The sequence below is a fragment of the Muscardinus avellanarius genome (genome assembly GCF_963383645.1).
Source record: "Muscardinus avellanarius genome assembly, chromosome: 10".
In the NCBI taxonomy this organism is placed as follows: domain Eukaryota; kingdom Metazoa; phylum Chordata; class Mammalia; order Rodentia; family Gliridae; genus Muscardinus; species Muscardinus avellanarius.
Window position 1 is genome coordinate 73,424,946 of NC_137796.1, and position 17,399 is coordinate 73,442,344.

At 44.6% G+C, this 17,399-nt stretch overlaps 1 protein-coding gene across 1 annotated transcript in view; it reads left to right on the forward strand.

Moving 5' to 3' along the window:
- Positions 1–17,399, forward strand: part of SDK1 (sidekick cell adhesion molecule 1) — a gene marked incomplete at both ends in the record, with an annotated part of 886,211 nt that overhangs the window by 650,740 nt on the left and 218,072 nt on the right. Inside the window, one exon of the mRNA XM_080702238.1 lies at positions 6,638–6,774. Coding sequence (XP_080558364.1) covers positions 6,638–6,774 — 137 coding nt within the window. The remainder of the gene's footprint in view (positions 1–6,637; positions 6,775–17,399) is intronic.

Consider the following 17,399-nt stretch of genomic DNA (forward strand, 5'->3'; position numbering starts at 1 on the left):
GGAAGCGGTGCTTGCTAAGTGCTGTGCACGTGCCTTCTGTTTATTGATGGCTGTGTGAGTGGAGCACAGGCCTCCTCCAGCTCCTATGTGAGCAGGTTAAAAGGTTAAGGATATGTAGCAGTCAGCCCAGAGAGCCCCGCTGCACCTTCAGAAACCCACAAGTCTCCTGCCACCCCCAGCTTGTTCCTCTCCAGGATAACCCTTACTTTCTTTAGACATTAGCCCCCCATTGGGAGCTAGTTAGTCATGAAGAAGCAGGAGTCTGGTGGTTCCCATGGAAGGTTCCAAGCCTTGAGCAGCCGGTGCCTCCTCCCTCCTGATGCCTCAGTCACCTTCGGCCTCTATAGTGTGGCTTGCATCTTCTGCAGGGGTCACCTGAAAGGACCCTCATGCATCTTTGATGGTCTCCTGTATATCATTTCCTGCCATTCAGACTCAGCGCGCCTCCTGCAGGTCTCCCCTGCACCTTTTGGATCCTCTCTTGCAGCCTGGATCGTTCCAGGAGAGAGGACTCTGTTTCTCAGCTCCTTCCCCTCCTGAAGCACCTCTGGTGTATACTGGCATTCTGAGTGCCTGGCAGTGTCTGGTACACAACAGGTGTTCGGTGCATACGTGCTGGTTGGTTGGCTGAATGCATGAGCGAATGGATGGTAGGTGTGCAATTTCGACCATTGGCCAGCCTTCTCCCAACTCCCTTCTTACCTCGGCTATCCATGTGCCCTTGGCTACCCTCTGTGAATAAATATACATGCCGCAGCTCCATCAAAACCTCCCTCTTCCTTTCCTCCTTCTTTCTGGGTCTCAGGTCAGCAATTTTTTTTTTCTTCGTTTTGATGCTATTGGAGGGCATAGCCAGTAAATTCATATAATCCTCTGCTATTCACAATTTTTAAACTACCTTTGAGAACTCTTGGATCATCCATTGTTGCTATCAAATAAATAAGTGTTAGCAGTTCATAAAGACTCTGTCAGCAGAAGCCAAATTGCATACTTCCAATATAGCAATTCTTTTTATTCTGCACAATTTTTATGTTCTACTGATTTACATATCTTCCCTACTATTTGCTTATTTGATTTCCTCTAAGTAAAATACATTTTTCAGCAAATGTTGCTGTATGTATAAAATAATAGGTTTTTCTGCAGTGGTAAAATACCTCATCTCTAAATATAGAAATATTTGCAGATTTGTGATTCAAACCAATTTAGGTCCCCCTGGATACAGAACTGATTTGGAGGTTGTTGGTCCTTGCGAGTTGGTGTCATAAACACTGTACTTCCGATTCGGGAGGAATCAGGGGAGTTGTACATCTTTAGATCCAAACAGGTTTTGAGACTCTGGGACGTCAGTGATGACAATAGTAATGATAATAATAACAACCCTCGATTGCAGGTCATTTGGTGCCTCTCAGAGAACTTTCAAATCGAGCTCTGTGGCATTTCCATGATTGACTCAGACGGCAACATAAAAAAAAGAGCAAGAAAAAAAAATCTTCTATTGCAAAAGGGAGTCAGAGGCACTTACGGCTAAACAGTGTCCTTCAAAGGCCTGAAAGCCTGTCTCCCCCTTCCCTCCCCACTTCAGCTAAAAGCCATCTTGTTAAATATAGAAATTAGGAACGTTAGGAGTGAGCTTTTTCAAAAATAGACCATTTGCCGGCACGTCCCCATGCCTGCTGTTCAGCATTCAGTACTTCAGCATAAAGCCCTCTCTCTGGTGAAGCCTGGTTGGAGGGGCGACACCTCCCATGCATGGCAGCCGTAACAGGGCTGCTGGCCATGGGGGACACCTGTGATCCCAGCTGGATGGGGTCCCTGTCCACCTTACTGGCTGTGGGACCTGGGTGGGTCACCTTGCTGCTCAGGTGTGATTGCTCGTGGAGAGGCCATAATGACACGGACCTCAGGGTTGTCTTGAGGGTTGAGTGAGCAGGGAAGCTAGTGGAAGGAGGCACTCCCAGAAGTGCAGACTTCATGGCTTCCTCTCCACTTCCTGCACCACGGCCCCCGCAGCCTCGAGGCCAGGCGTGACCACCCTGCTGCCCATGTTATTTTTGAGCATATATCCTTGTGACCACCTGGCTCACTAGAGTTGTCTGCCATCAATGCTTGGAATGGGGCCAGGCATACAGTAGGTGCTCAATGAATGTCTGAGTAAGCCTCCCTCCACTGACTAAAATAGGAGGATCCATTTTTGCTCCACCAAAGGTGACTAATTTATGTCAGCTTGGCTCTAATCCCTGTCCCTAAGAGAAGGGGCCTCTAAAATTCCAGATGGTTCCACAACGTGTCCTGTAAGTTAACAGCACAGGTCATCATTAAACATCACCACCCCTCGTTCTAGTCATGTTTTTCCCTCTCATTTTCAGGTGCCACAGGGCAGGAGCTAGTTCCTGGGATGACTCTATCCCCAAAAGCATCTTGCCCTATTGAGCACACCAGAGAGACCAGGCTCCTAAGGCTTTATGGATTGATTAATTGTTCAATCACTTAAAGACCCAATTAGCATCGTTTCTCTCCTCCTGAAATCAGAAAGTAATTCTTATGAGCCCAGAGTACAGAGAAAACCTAATTTACCGAGCGGACTCAAAGACTCAACCCCAGGCAGTGGGAGAGGTCTCCTTCGATAAAACTACTTCTGGCAAAGCCATAATAAGGAGGGAACAATTTAAGCTATCAGGCCCCATCTTCTTCCTCCTCAGAGCAAAGTCGAAGATGGGTTTGACCAAGTCATCATCTACGCATTAAAGGGGCAACACTTTTCATACAGAAAAATACCCATCTGATCCTCTCCCGCCAGAGCAATTCCCCACGGCCACAATTTCACCAATTGCTCTCTCTTGTCCTTCTCAAAACTGTTTTTCTCACATACCTTGCTCAATCTCCTCCCCGTACAGTCTGGGTTTTTGTTGTTGCTAATCTCTGATATTACTGGGTATAATTGGCCTGATGGCGATTCTCCCGATCCCCGTGACTCAGCGCCGGGCTTCGTGTCCATTGTGCTCAGATCTCTTCTATTTGCCACCCGTCTGGGAGTCACTGTCTGGGAGTCACTGCCGATCGTTTATCTCCTCTCAAAGTTGGCAGAGGAATGCCGGCATGCAATCTACTCCTATTAGATAAGATTTTTCTGAAATGGATTCAGAATATATTAGAGCCTCATTTATCCGTTATCGACAGATCTGCCAAGGGCTTCACAAAGCTTAATTTCCTAGATAACTGGACTTATTTAAAGGAATGGCTTATAACTCCAGTGTCTCTTAGCAAGATCTTTGTAGAGCTCAAGAGGTAATGTTGGACACAAGAGACATTATGGAGGAGCTGTCTGCATAGGATAGGGGCTCGAACTGGGGATACCCATACCTCCTTCCAAGTCTGAGACTCATGCTGAGTGTAAAAGCCACATCTTGCACTGGCTGTCACATGGGTACATGTAGCTGAGCTGTAGGCCAGGGTGGATCAGTGCTCTGTGCTCCCCAAAGCCTCTGTGATAGTGAGGTTTTTAGGCACCATTGGGTCAGAGGTCTCAGTCCCCACCACCCTAAATGGCTCAAGACAAGCTCACTTTTAAGTTTTTGAAGTCTTTTTTTTCCTCTTCAGTCCTGGGGATTGAACCCAGGGGCATTCTGCCACTGAGCTACACTTACAGTCCATTTAATATTTTATTTTAAAGAGGGCCTTGCTAAGTTGCCCAGATTGACCTTGAACCTATGATTCTCCTGTTTCGTCCTCCCAAGTACTGGGATTACAGGCATACACCACCACATCTGACTTTAAGTCTTTTTTAAAAAATATTTTTTAAAACCATATTCTCAGGCTCTTGAGTAGCATTATTGCTGGTCAGTGCATTCTTAGCAAACCCTGCTGCCGCCTTATTGATTGCTTCTGGGCTGCTAAGAGGCAGAAAAGTCAGAAGCCACATAGTCACATCCTGAGCAAGCTCTGAGACAAGAGCAGAGGAACAAGCGTGATCCCAGTCCAGGGACTCTGGGCCCAGTGCAAGCAACAGAAATGCTCAGTTAGTGGCCCCTTGACAGGTGAGTACCTAGACCACAGTGCACAAAGCCCTACAGCCTCAAGAGAAAAGCTGTCCACCCACCTGTAAGACCAGCCATTTCTGTATCCATCCTTAACTGAAAAGTATAGGAAATAAAAGGATGACTTTGGTGAGAAAATGATTCCTGACTCACCATCAATCCCAAGTCTCAAGCCTTCTGAAATGTGTAATTAGAATTGTTTCCTGTCTTGACATAAAATACCACATGTGAACTCACAAGATCTCATGCTGGCATGGATACCACATCTGTAGCTGAGGCCTGGGGCTGCATGTGTGTCTGTCTGTCTGTCAGCAGGGAGGCTCTGGGAGCACTGGCAGTATCCACCTGGAAAATGACCTAGAACACCAGCCAGCCCTGCTGGTCTTCTGAGTTCATGTTCCTCGTGTCAGAAAGCCTTCTGTTTTTGGAGCGGCTTTATAATGGAACTCTGACACTAATCACTTGGAATTAGTGCAGACCTGGCAAGTTAAGGTCACAGTCCCCAGCAAGACTGCCCTTTCTGCAAGCGCCCGCTGCAGGCTCCAGGGCTTCCAGATCACCCGCACTCCTGACCAGCTGCCTACAACGTGGAGTTTCCCACTAGACCCTGAGGTTCGAATTCTCCACATGGAACTCAGAAAAGTGCTATCTGATGAATACAGTTTTGTTTTGTTTTTAATAAAGGAGAAAAATCAGGACCACACAAATAAAGAGATGCATGAAGCCAGGTCTGAGAGGGTCCCAAACTTAAAGATCTCAGGTCCACTAGATACATTGCTCAGTGATTCCTAACCAGGAAAGGTCAGCTGGGCTTCAGTATCCCAAGTTTTTCTGGAGGCCTCACCATGTAGGCAGGATTGACTGAATCACTGGCAGATGAACGTATTCTCCAGCCCCTTTAACCCTCCTCTGGATGCCACTGGCTGAACCCTAATCTCAAGTCTGGCCTCTCCAGCTTGGCTAGAATCCCATCCTGGGACAATCTGGGGGCCCACCTGAGTCACCTCACAGGCATATAATTAGGTGTGTCCCACAGGCCCACCATGTGTAACAAAGGACAGTTCTATCCCTCTGGATCTGCCAAGGGTTTAGAAGATCCATTCCAGACAAATGGTTTATTATTCAGTGGTCTCATTTAGATCTATCTATCCAAATTTATTCACAGTTTGTTTTCAGGTGGAACTATTTCAACCACTTTGGCTTCAGACCAAACCCATTCAGACTTGGGAAGGATATAGAAAATGGGGCTTGGAAGAAATAGAATTGGTATTTTTATCCTGGAATCTCCTTCAGAATGGTTTTCATTGGAAATCTAATGGAGGGTTGGTTATGGGAAAACTCTATGTAGAAATAGCAGCCCCATCTCCGATTTAAAACTTAATTCACAGGTAAGGAGAAAGCAAACAATATTCAGGTTGGAAGCTTATGCCTCACTGTGCTCATGTACAATGTAGTTGCAGCCTCTGCGAGAAATACGAGTCGGCTATAAATGGCGTACACAAGTTAGAGAGGGCTGTGCACCTTTGGTAGCCGAAAGAACAAAACAGCTTCATAAATTTCAGAGTATAATGAAAACATTTTTAAAATTTCAAACATCAAGTATAAGTATGGCTTTTTGTCTTGACCTGTGTGGCTGGGCAGTAACTGATGTCACAGAGAGGTCTCAAACCAGTTAGTGGGTGAAACGGGTCATGCTCGTCACCTTTCCCCAGCACTGCCCGGGGAACATCTGCAGAAAGGGCAGCTGCCTGGAACAGCCGCAGTGTGGGTCCTGCTCCCAGGCCGTGAGCTGTGAAGGTTAAACCCTGGCCCTGGGTAGTGTGTGGCTTCAAGGCTGCAGGCCTGTCCCTGAGAGAAACCACCCAGCAGAGTTCTGCCGCTTTGTCACCAGTAAATTCCAGTAAAAACTTTTTAATCAGTAACAACTTTCTGGGATTTATTTGCTTTAATTGCATTTCCATTTTATGGCCTTGCTGATGTGTTAGTTACCATTTCCATGGGATTCTAGTGAATGTTTTCAGCACATTTCCTTTTAAGGGCTTCCCCCAAGCCCCCATTATCCAACAGAAGACAGAATGACAATATAACCTCATGCTGTCAATAAATGAGGCGACTCTTGTTTGTCTAGGAATGCAGATGGGCATTTCTGATCCCAACTCCAAATGGCTGGTGTGGAAAATTTTCTCATTAAATCATATTTACCAGGGCTTTTCCAGTTTGTATGGTTTACTGCATTTCCAGGACCAGCTTCTGGTTGTTATAACAAATCGTGGACCAAGTTTTCTCCATTATGTAATATACTGTGTAAAAATTCACGCACACCCACCCTCACATTGCCCCATTTAAGTTATGGTGCCTTTAGTAGATTCAGCTCCATTGGGGAGTTGAGTCAAATTATGCTCAGAAAACAAAATGGCACTGTGAGTGGAGGAGCTGGGCTTTGTTCATTTTGGCGGGAGAGGGAGAGTGAGCAGTATTTGTGCTGGGACAATTTTATGTTCTCTGTTCCCTGACAGTACACTCCAGGACTCGGGGCAGTAGTGATGGGCTGACCGTCAGTCTGACCTGCACTTTCTTTCTGTTCCCTCTCCTTCCTTGTTAAGTGAGCTGCCTCATCCACCACAGAACCTCCTGGCTGGCCTGAGCTCCTCACGCAGCCACTCTGTGGTGCTCTCCTGGGTCCGGCCCTTCGATGGAAACAGCCCTGTTCTGTATTACATCGTTGAGCTCTCTGAAAACAGTAAGTAGCAAAACAGAACTATTGTCCTGAGCAGTAACCAGCTATTTGTGTATCCTCTTAATGTCCTTGACTGCTGGCCTAGTCACACAACAACCAGAGATATGTTATGTTGCATTCCTGTTGCAAGGGAAAAGCACAGCTCAGGCTTCATGAAAGAGAAGAGGTGATGTCGGCCAGGAGTGGGTAGCCACACCCTTAGAGAGCTCTCGAGGGCCTGGATCTGGGGCTGTGCACACGGGGGCCTCCTTAAAGGGAGATACTGTGGGACAGCACCATCCAGGGTGCTGCAGCCTCGCCAGCCATCCCTCCCGGCCACCCCTGCACCCTTCTCTGCTGCCCCATGGCATGTCCTACCTGTTACCTTGATGGCTCCTCCCTGCCCTCTGCATTTATTCCTGGGAAGGCTGCATTCATGAGATATTTTGACCCTGTTCAGGCAACCTGCTGGTCTAAGCATGTGCCGACCCCACGGGCTCCCTGGATGAGCCACATGCGCCTGGGATGCTCCCAGGGCTGGATTACTATCCTGCATTATTCCTCTCTGCCTCCTCAAAGAAGCCAGCCAACATGCCTGCTGGGCCTAACCTATGGCACCTGAGCAAAAGTCCTTCGTGTATCACCAGCCTTACCCTAGCTGACTCCTGGGAACTCCCCCCAGCACAGGTGGCTTGGTCCAGGACAGTCACTTGCATTGAGCCTGTGGTTTGTCTCATGATGACGCAGCCTCTCATGATGAGGGTCCTCTGGATGGACCCTCGTCCCTGGCGAAACACCTTCTGCCTGTGCCAGTGCATCCTGTGGGGCTGCCGCGGCCGTCCCTATTCATGCTGACCTGCACGCTCTCCCTGGAGTTTTATGTAACTGACTCTGTTTACCCAACTCATATTTCCTACCTCCTCTTCCTCTCCTATGAGAGCTTCCCATCCTGATGATAACACTGCACCCACCACAAAAGTGTTGTGTGGTTTTCATTTTTGGCCAAGGTGATGGTTGCGTAGAGTAAGTACTGATCCAAGTCTCTGGGCTGGTAACTAACAGGTAGGGATGGAGACAACCCCACTTCCAGCCATTTGCAGGGAGCCTTGGTGCTCAGCAGGCCTCTGTAGAGCAGTCTCCCTGCTGCCCTGCAGAGCTTCTCAGTGGAGGTGGTCAGGATACACATATACCTGAGCTTGGCCTCATGGTTGTTCAAAGAGCCACGTGTGAATCTGAGATGACCGGGATTGTGCTCTACCCAAGCCGGTTCCTTAAGAGAGGCCCCAAAGGCCATACTTCGTTTTAGTTTCTAAGTTCACGGTGGCTTCAGTTCTGTCTGGGCAACCAACTCAGAGCAAGGTGCTGGAGTCAGACCCTTCTCTCTCCTGCATGGGAACCTTTGACCTTTGACCTGGCCTCCTTCCTCAGAGAGGGTGGTGTGTGGGGACCAGTCTGCATGCAGGCCATGTCTCCACTCCAGCTCAGCAGCACTGACCAGAGAGGGAAGGGCTTGGCATTATATCAAAATAACCTCTGAGAAGACAAGGTTCTCCTAAGGGTGTCATGGCTGGGTAGCCTGTGACAATGACGTGTGGGGAGAACATGACAGGAGCAGAGCTCTTGTCATTAGAATTATAACAGATGGGCACCAAAGGGACCACTGCCATCCAGCATCTGTCTCCTTGAGGTCAAGATTTCTGTCCCTAGCCCTCAGACGGCACCCAACAATTGAACTAAGGTGACTATCTCTGGGAAAGGCCCCGTGATGGACTCAAAATTGCCATCCTAAGACCACCTTTCAAAAGGAAAGCAATCTGCCTTTCCCAGTTCACATCAAACAAGACATGCCAACCATTTTCTCAACTGATGGCATGACTGGTGCTTCCAGTCAGACATCTCACCTAAATCAGAAGCAGGTTTTATGGGCATCTAGCCATCCAGCCATCCATCTATCCTCAAATATTGATGGGGCACTGCCGGATGCTGGGATCCAGAGAGAAAATAATCAGCCTCTAATTATTAACAATGAGGACACGCTCAGACACATCATTATCCATGTTTCCCTGTTTTGTTTTGTTTTTGTTTTGTTTTTTTCTTATGGTGCTGAGGCTAAAACCCAGAGACTCACAAGTGCTGGCTGGTGCTCTACCACTGAGCAGCACCCCAGGCCCTGTGTGTCTGTAATCTGAGACCGGTCGTAGCCACTATATCACCTGACCCAGACTAGACAACTCTGGAGGTGTTCACATGCTTCGTCTTGCTGAGAAAAGGATGAGGAATGCCATTGGCCCCTCATTCACTGGTGACGCTCCTCCCTGGACCATCTTGGAGTTGGCCAAAAGCCCTGGCTGTTTTGCTTCCAGAGCCTATAACGCAGAGATCACTGTATGAAGAATCGAAGTGGATAAAATGGTTGTGTCTTAGATGTCCCTGATTTCATCTGGGTAAGATAAGCCTGTAGCCTTGGCTGAGCAGTGTGTGCTGCTATTAGCTGGTTGGGTGGGTGCTTTCTCCTGCTGCAGCAAATAGGAAGACCAGTTCCAAAATCTGAGCCAGTGGTCAGGTTTTTTATTTTTATTAGGATGACCACCCTTAAGAAGCAGCTGATCATGCTGGTTAATTATATCCGGAAAGAATAGCTTAACAGCAAGTACACTAAAATGGAAATTGCATTTGGCCTACACTCGGCGCCGTGCAAGTAGACAGTGCTAAATAACCCCATCCAGCAGTCCATCCACCCAGCTACTCGTGGGAGCCTCTGCAGCGGGCTCCTCCTGACAGGCTGGTAGGGGTGCTGTTCTTTCTGGAAAGCAGGGAGACTTTAGGGATCAAATGTATGTAGTCTAGTGGCCAAAGCAGGTGCTTCAGAACACCTGGCTGTACGTGATTCCTGCTGCCACAGAAAGGCCTCTTCAGAACTTTATAGAACAGAATTCTGGAGCGGGAACTTTGCCCATGCACTTGACTAGAGTGAAAACCCTGTGTGGAGAATATCTGGCCTTCTGTGGGTGTCCTGTTGTTTTCTCTCTGTGAAGTTGGATGGTTATTTTCTCCTCGGTACCTATTTACTGAGCTGGGGACACGGAGTGATGGCAGTATTGTAGGGCCCAGTCCAAGGTACTCACCCATCTGATGAGCCGAGGTGTGCAGAGTGGCAGACCAGGTGCAGAGGAGGGGAGCCTGGAGGATTCCTCTGTTGAGACAGGGCAGGGACCTTATAGAGAGTATGAGAATTCTGTTGAATAATGGAAGCATTTGTCCTACTTTCTGAAAATATTTACTGATCATGGCCTTTGAGATGATTATGATCACAATAGGGGAGCCTATCAAGAAAAAATTTGAACTGAATACAAGAACAAATTACTGGGTGTCTCATCTGGCACCCAGGAATAATATATGGATTGTATGATTCCATGGGGACCTGCACTTTTCATTGTCTTTAGGCCATTTACAATCTGTATAGAAAATTTAAGAGTAATGCAAAGGAGTCTTTGTCCATAGAAATGCAAATAAATGTTGTCCTGTAGACTATATGAATATAATCAGTTATTATAAATTCTCCTTATCTGTAAATTCTTCTTAGCATTATCAACAAATGTGGATTTGATTTCTCCTTTGATATAGTTAGGATATCTTCCTGGTTCCCTTACAAATGAATGGGCTGACTGAAACTGTTGATACATGTTCATTTTGTGTTTGTATAAGAGCCATGATTTTCCTTTTTAAATATTTCCTTGAACATGAATGAATCTGTATTACATAGCATTTGAAATGCAAATACTCACCTAATGCAACAGTTGTCACAAGTTTCCATGGCAACCCTGATATTTGGGAGAGCCCATTCTCTGGTTCTCATACTGAGCCCCTGCATGTTTTCTGTGAGCTAGACTAAGGTATTGTGGGGCTGAAATAGGATAATGGTGATCTTTTACCAGTTAGTAAGAAAAATTGAGTCATTTCTTCATGATTTCTTTTAAGTCATAGTGCCTGCTGTCAGAGGTCACCTGGTGAGGACTCGCAGGCAGTTGCATACTAATATAAAATTAAGAACACTTCGTCCTACTTAGTTTACCAGTTAGTCTTCTAATCAGTATTTTGTACTATACGGTATTTGTACTAAATTAAAATAAAAAATAAGTTTGTACTTTTTATTATTAAGGTTATATATATGCTCATTAATAAAAATTATGTTTCTTAAAACATAAAGAATGAAAATAGTCACTACAGTCCTTTGTATTAGAAAGCCAGCCCTCCCCTCCATGCCCGTGGTTCTTTCTCACTACCACTTTGTTCGATTGTTTAGTCCCTCTCTGCTCTCTCTCTTCAAGTTCTCCCTCTCTCCTGGCTCCTCCTGCCTCGACAGGGTGGGCTCTGCTAGCTATTTCGACCTCCCAACCTCTCCCTCATTCCATCCACTCTTCTCCACTGGAGCCCTAGCAGCACTGATCTGCAGGGCAAGCCCAGGGACCACTGCTCAGTCTACATCCCCCACCTTCTCTGCATTCCATGCTATGGTCCCTCCCTCCACTCAGAACTCTTTGTCCTTGGGCTTGGTTTCTGCTTTCCTCTTTATTCTTACCTCATATTCTCTTGTTTCTCTGACCACTTGCTCTGACTTTCCTGAAGACTATAAATCACCTCTACCTAGTAAGTTGGTGTCCCCGGCTTTGTCCTGCTCAGCCCATGGCCTCAACCCCTGCTTGCCTGAGGATCTTCTGTGTGTCTGCGGCTTGCCTTTCGTACATCACAAGTTTCTAAAGTGTGTTTTCAACCAGGACCTTTACCTGAGCTTCAGATCCTTAAGACCCAATGACTCTCAGACATCTTGGTGTCCACAGGCTTACCAAAGCCAGGATGCCTAAAATAGAACTTGCTAGCTTCCCCTTGAGTGGTTCCTCTTCTAAGTTAGAAACAGAGAGTCATTCTAGACTTCTGTGCCATTCCCTTTCCCCCACAAATTAATAAGTTCTGGTTTTATGGTTTTGCTCATAAATTTATGATTTTGCTCCTAATTTTGGGGTGCTAAGGTTTGGACCGAAGTCCTGCGATTACAGGTGTTCATCACTGAGCCCAACTTGCCCATACATTTTAATATACTTGATTATTCTTCTCCATTCCTGTGGTTACTGACACTGTCTGGCTAGCTAACTGGTTTCCTCTCCATTGCACAACCTGATGGATATGTTCTCAAGGTCGTCCTACATTGGGCCACCAGAGAGAGCTCCACAAAGCACAAACTGGCCATGATGAAACCCTTCAGAGCTTCATGGATAAGCCACCCTTGGCATTGGGCAGCAGGGCTAGAGCTACCCCATGGTCACCACTGTGTCCCACAAAGTGTGTCTTATACTGAAGCGTAGTTGCTGGCCCACTCTCTACCTGGATTTCTAGTCCAATTACATTCTATATAGAACACCTCATTGATTGAAAAATACCTTTCAGTTTCATTAGCATGATAGTTAGCACCATTCATCGTCTGGCTGCCACCTGCCGCTCCAGATTCTCTCTAGCCTCTCATTGCTTTGCAGCAAAGCAGATACTCATTGCTCAGTGCACCTGCAGATTCTCTCCTAGGTCCCACTGTACTGCCTTTGTCTGGTCAGCTCCTACTTTCCATCTTCCCTTTAAGAGTTGCCCTGAACTCCAGGCACTGTCCTGTTTCCTCTAGGAGGCACAATCAATCTCTCCATTGCCTTTACCAAGTGTAGGTGGTGCAGTTTCCATCTCCACCTCTAGAAGGCACCATCTTCTCTAGTCTGGAGGGCTCTGTCCTTGGTGCTGAATAGTCCACTAGGGAGACTAAGCCCATAAAGGCGCCAGCAAAGGCAAGACAGCAACATTCATAAGAACGTCTAAAAGGAAAATATTTTTTTATTTTTTATTGGTGCACTGTATTCATACATCATAGTGTGACACAAAAAAAACTTTTGTAGACTTACATGCACACATCGTCAGTCAACCCCCACCTGATCCCCACCCCATTCCCTCCCCATCCCTCCTTCCCATGCTTGGCTTAGTGGTTGACATCTAGTATTATAGCAATTTATCCAAAATTAAAAATGATAATCTCACATAACAGTTTCATTTGTCTGATACCAAGCTTTTGATAACTTAAACATAACATTTCAATATTTCTTTTTGCTTTCTTTCTTACCAGAGAATATTTTTTCTTTTTTTTTTTTTTAGGTGAAACTATCATATATTTATATATTTATTTTTCAGAAAAAAATCTATCCTAATATGGAATATGGACTTTAGATACCCAAAACAATCTCGAAAAAGAACAAAGTTAGAAGATGTATATTTTCTGATTTCAAACCATATAAAGCTACAATAATTGAAACAGTGTAGTACTGTTCTAAAGGCAGATATATAAACTATTGGAGCTAAATAAAAGCCTAGAGCTAAAATCTTCCATATATTGTCAAGTTATATTTGACAAGGTAGGAAAATATTTTAAATGAGCTTTCCACTTCAAGTTTGCAGAGGTACTCTCTTATATTTCCAGAAGATTGGTGGTTCTTGAAGTTCAGGTCTTCTGATAGTTGTTTGAGTTTGCATTCATTGTTGAACACACTTTTCCAAGTCACTTGGCCTTCTGCACTTTCTCTGCTGTGATGGTCAGTTTCTTTGCCCCCATTTTCTATCCAGGCTTTGGATAGAAATTTTCTGTCAATTATGAAAAATATTTTTTCAATTTATTTTTTTACCCTTAATTTGTGCGCATTGCTTTTTGGCATAGAGAAGTGTTTGATTTCATTTTTTAAACTGGGGATTGAACACAGGGGCATTCTACTTTTGAACTACACCCCCAGCCCAATTTTTTTTTTATTTTGAAACAGGGTCACAAGTTGCAGAGGGTCTTACTAAGTAGCTGAGGATGGCCATGAACCTCCTGTCTCAGCCTCCCATATGCTGGGATTCTAAGTGTGCACCACCACATTCAGCAATGTGTTTGATTCTTATGTAGTTAAATATATTGATATTTTTCTTTATAATTCCTTTCATTACATGTTTGGATATTTCAACACTATTAAGCATTAAATAAATATATTTGTAACTTGTTTTCAAAAGATTTTCATAGATTTTAACTTATTTTCAAAAGTTTGATTTTTAATATACTTAACAAATTCATCTGGAATTTAAATATAATATATATTCTGACGTGAGTTTTTCTTTCTTCCAAAATTTATATTTATTGTATCATCCATTTAATTATGATGTTTTCTTTTTCACATACTATGGGGACCTGTGTTTTAGAAACCTGGGGCTGCTGGGCATGGTGGCGCACGCTTGTAATCCCCGCGCTTGGGAGGTGGAGACAGGAAGATGGCACAGGTTCAAAGCCAGCCTCAGCTACTGAGTGAGGCTCTCAGAAACTTAGTGAGACCCTGTTTTCAAATAAAGTATAAAATAGGTCTAGGAGTATAGCCTGAAGGTAGAAAGCCCCTGGGTTCCACCTCTAATACCACAAAAAAAGAAAAAGAAAAAAGAAAAGAAAAAAACTCTTGGGGCTTATTTGGTTTCACCTGTTCATCACCTGCTTCTCCGCCACTCTTATAGTAATTTAATTGTTTTGATTCCAAAATGCATTTTAATAAATGACAAATCAAGTCCCCTTGTCTTTTCAGAAGTTACTATTTCTCATTACTATTTATTCTTCCATAAAGGCAGACTTATTTTTGAAGTTTCAAAAATAGTTTTATTGCATTTTAATCAAGTCAAACCTGTGATGAACTTTATGAGAAGTGACTTTAGGTTATTCTTTCTTTCCATCCAGAAGACAATATGCACCTCCATTTACTCTGCTTTCTCTTTATGCAGCTTAGTGAAGTTTGCAGGTTCATACCAGTAGGCTCCATACTTTTTTGTTAAGATTGCCCTTAGATTTTTGTCTTGTTGCTGCTGTAGATGGGATTCCCCCCCCCCATTTCATCTTCTAACTAGTTAGCAGAATATAGAAAAGCTATTGATGTTTAGGCATTTGTTTTCATTCAACCATTTTCCATATTCTCTTATTATTCTAATGAATTTTGTGTTGATATTCTTAGTTTCTGAGGCAGGCAATCACATCTTCTCTAAATAATAAAATTTTATTGTCTCCTTTTTGTTTTTCATATCTTGCTGGGTTGTCAGAATAATTTTAAATAATAATTAGTACTGGAGTTTCTCTTGCTTTATCCCTGATCTCGATGGGATGCCTGCTAGGATTTTACTGTTTTGTATGATATTGATTTTTTGTTATTTATTGCAGCTTAATTTACATAGAACAAAATGCAGGCCTCTTAATGAATCTTGAGAAATATAAATATATGTGTGTATATATATGTATATATGTGTGTGTGTGTATATATATATATATATATTTATTTATTTATATACACTCCCACTTTTGTAATTTATGCCTCCAACAAGAAGCAAGTTATTTGGGGGTAGAGTGAGGATTGAACCCAGAGGCATTCTACCCCTTGGCTATACCCCCAGCCCTATTTTTATTTTTATTGTGAAACAGAGTCTCATTGAGTTGCAGAAACTGGCCACAAACCTGCAATCCCCTGTATCTCACCTTTCCAAGTACTGGTGTTAAAAGTGTGCACCACCATGCCTGGCCTATTTGAGTCATTTTAACCTTTCAGGATGTTTCTGTGTTCTGTCCGGACATTCTTCCTCCCTTATAGGAAAGCACACTTCTGACTTATGTCACCATAGGCGAATTTTGCCTGCTTTTGAATTTCATATAAACATGATATTGATTTGAATGTGCAGTTTTTCAGCACATAATATATTATTTCCATTTCTAATCCACAGGGTTTTTTTAAATAGTGTAGGGAAATTTCTTATTTCTAAGCAAATTATTTTTAAAATTACTGGATATTGAGTTTGGAAACACCCTACAATTCATTCAGTAGAATTCAATGAGAGTATTTTACTGGTTCCCAGTTCTGACATGAACTCCCCAGATATTCCCCTCTAGGTAGGCTTCAGGACAAACTGCTTCTTTGGGGAATTCAGTCTCCATTCAAGACAGGAATCCCAGGCCTTAGACCTGAATTCAATGTGCTTTCCTAAACTCAGGGAAAAAAAAAAAACAAACCACTGTCTTACACAAATTGGGAGTTATATTACATTTTCATTGTTTCTAAAAATGCACTAGAAGGCACATCAAGTGGGAAAGATGCTTCTAAGTCTTCTGTATCACTTTGTCACTAGTGTCTAGCTCTGGACAACAGATGTCTCTGCTGCCGAGTGAATGCTTGAGTCTCCTTGTGAATAGAGGCACTTCCTTTTGAAACCCTACCATCCAACCATCCAACATGTTTTTTTTTTTTTTTCCTCCTCCTCCTCCTCCTCCTCCTCCTCCTCCTCCTCCTCCTCCTCCTCCTCCTCCTTCTTCTTCTTTTTGGTGGTACTGGGGTTCCTGGAAACCCTTCTACCTCCGGACTACACTCCCAGACCTATTTTCATATTTTTATTTGAAAACAGGGTCCCTTAAGCCAGCAAGGTTGACTTTGAACCTGCGTGATCCTACTGTCTCTGCCTCCCAAGCGCGGGGATTATAAGCCACCACGCCCGGCAACATGTTTCTTTTTGCTTTGGTTACTAGGAAGCCCAGAGCCACCTAGGATGGTGGCTGCAGACAGGACAGGTCAGGGAGGCTGTCCTTGAGCTGAGGTAGGAGGGGCAGGATCTGCTGCATGCCATCCTCAGTGGACCCCCGGACTACACAGGCCTGAACTTAGGACAGCATGATGGGAGGACAAGACATGTCCTCCCACATGGATTTTTTGGGGGGGCCAAAATATCTTTGGGATAGAAGAAGCTAGAGGAGAGGTAGAAATAGATTGCTTTATTTAAAAAAATACATGTAACAATATATTTCTAAGTACAGAGTAAAGCATGCTGATTGCAGCTAGAGAAATGTTACCAGATGTATAGAAAAATAGTTTCTTATCTGCTTCCACCACGAGGGACCATTGCTGGCAGCCTAGAATGTATCCTTCCAGGCTAAAAAGAGAGATCTGCAAGGGATTGGAGGATGTCAGTCAAAAGTCTTACATAAGCTACACAGAGCTATGGAGCAGGGCAATGAGTGCGAAAATGAGTTTTGAGCAAGATTAACCTGAAAGCATCATACAGAAAACTGTGTGATGCCCAAGGATGGGGTGGGGGGGGGTTGCCAAGGGCCAGGGTCAGGATGCCAAGGATGGTCAGTCACCCCGAATTTCTGACTGGCTCTCCCTGGAAGGAGGAGGCCAGAGATGGCAGGTAACCCCAGGCCTGGTTCCTGAGGCCCACTGAGGAGCATTGTTCTGGACTGGGAAATGTATTACCTTGACTAGAGCAAACTGGCTTTGAGATAATATCTCGGGGTTCTGGAAGCAAGTAACCTAGGGCAGTTTGTCCTTGAGTGTGAAACATTCTGGCTCCCACAGTGGCCTGCCATCTTCTCCACACTTCAGTCTCTGCTCTCTAAAGCACAGCTTGGTTATGTCTGCTGCTAGTCCAAGACCCGTTTCAGGAGCACAGTCTCCAAGACCCGGGTCTGTCCTGGTCCCCTCCTAAGTGTCTTTGGGGGAGGGAGAGGACTCTTCCTTCACAAAGAGCATTTCTAAGCCGCGTGGCTCAGTTCTTTCTTCTAATGCCACAGG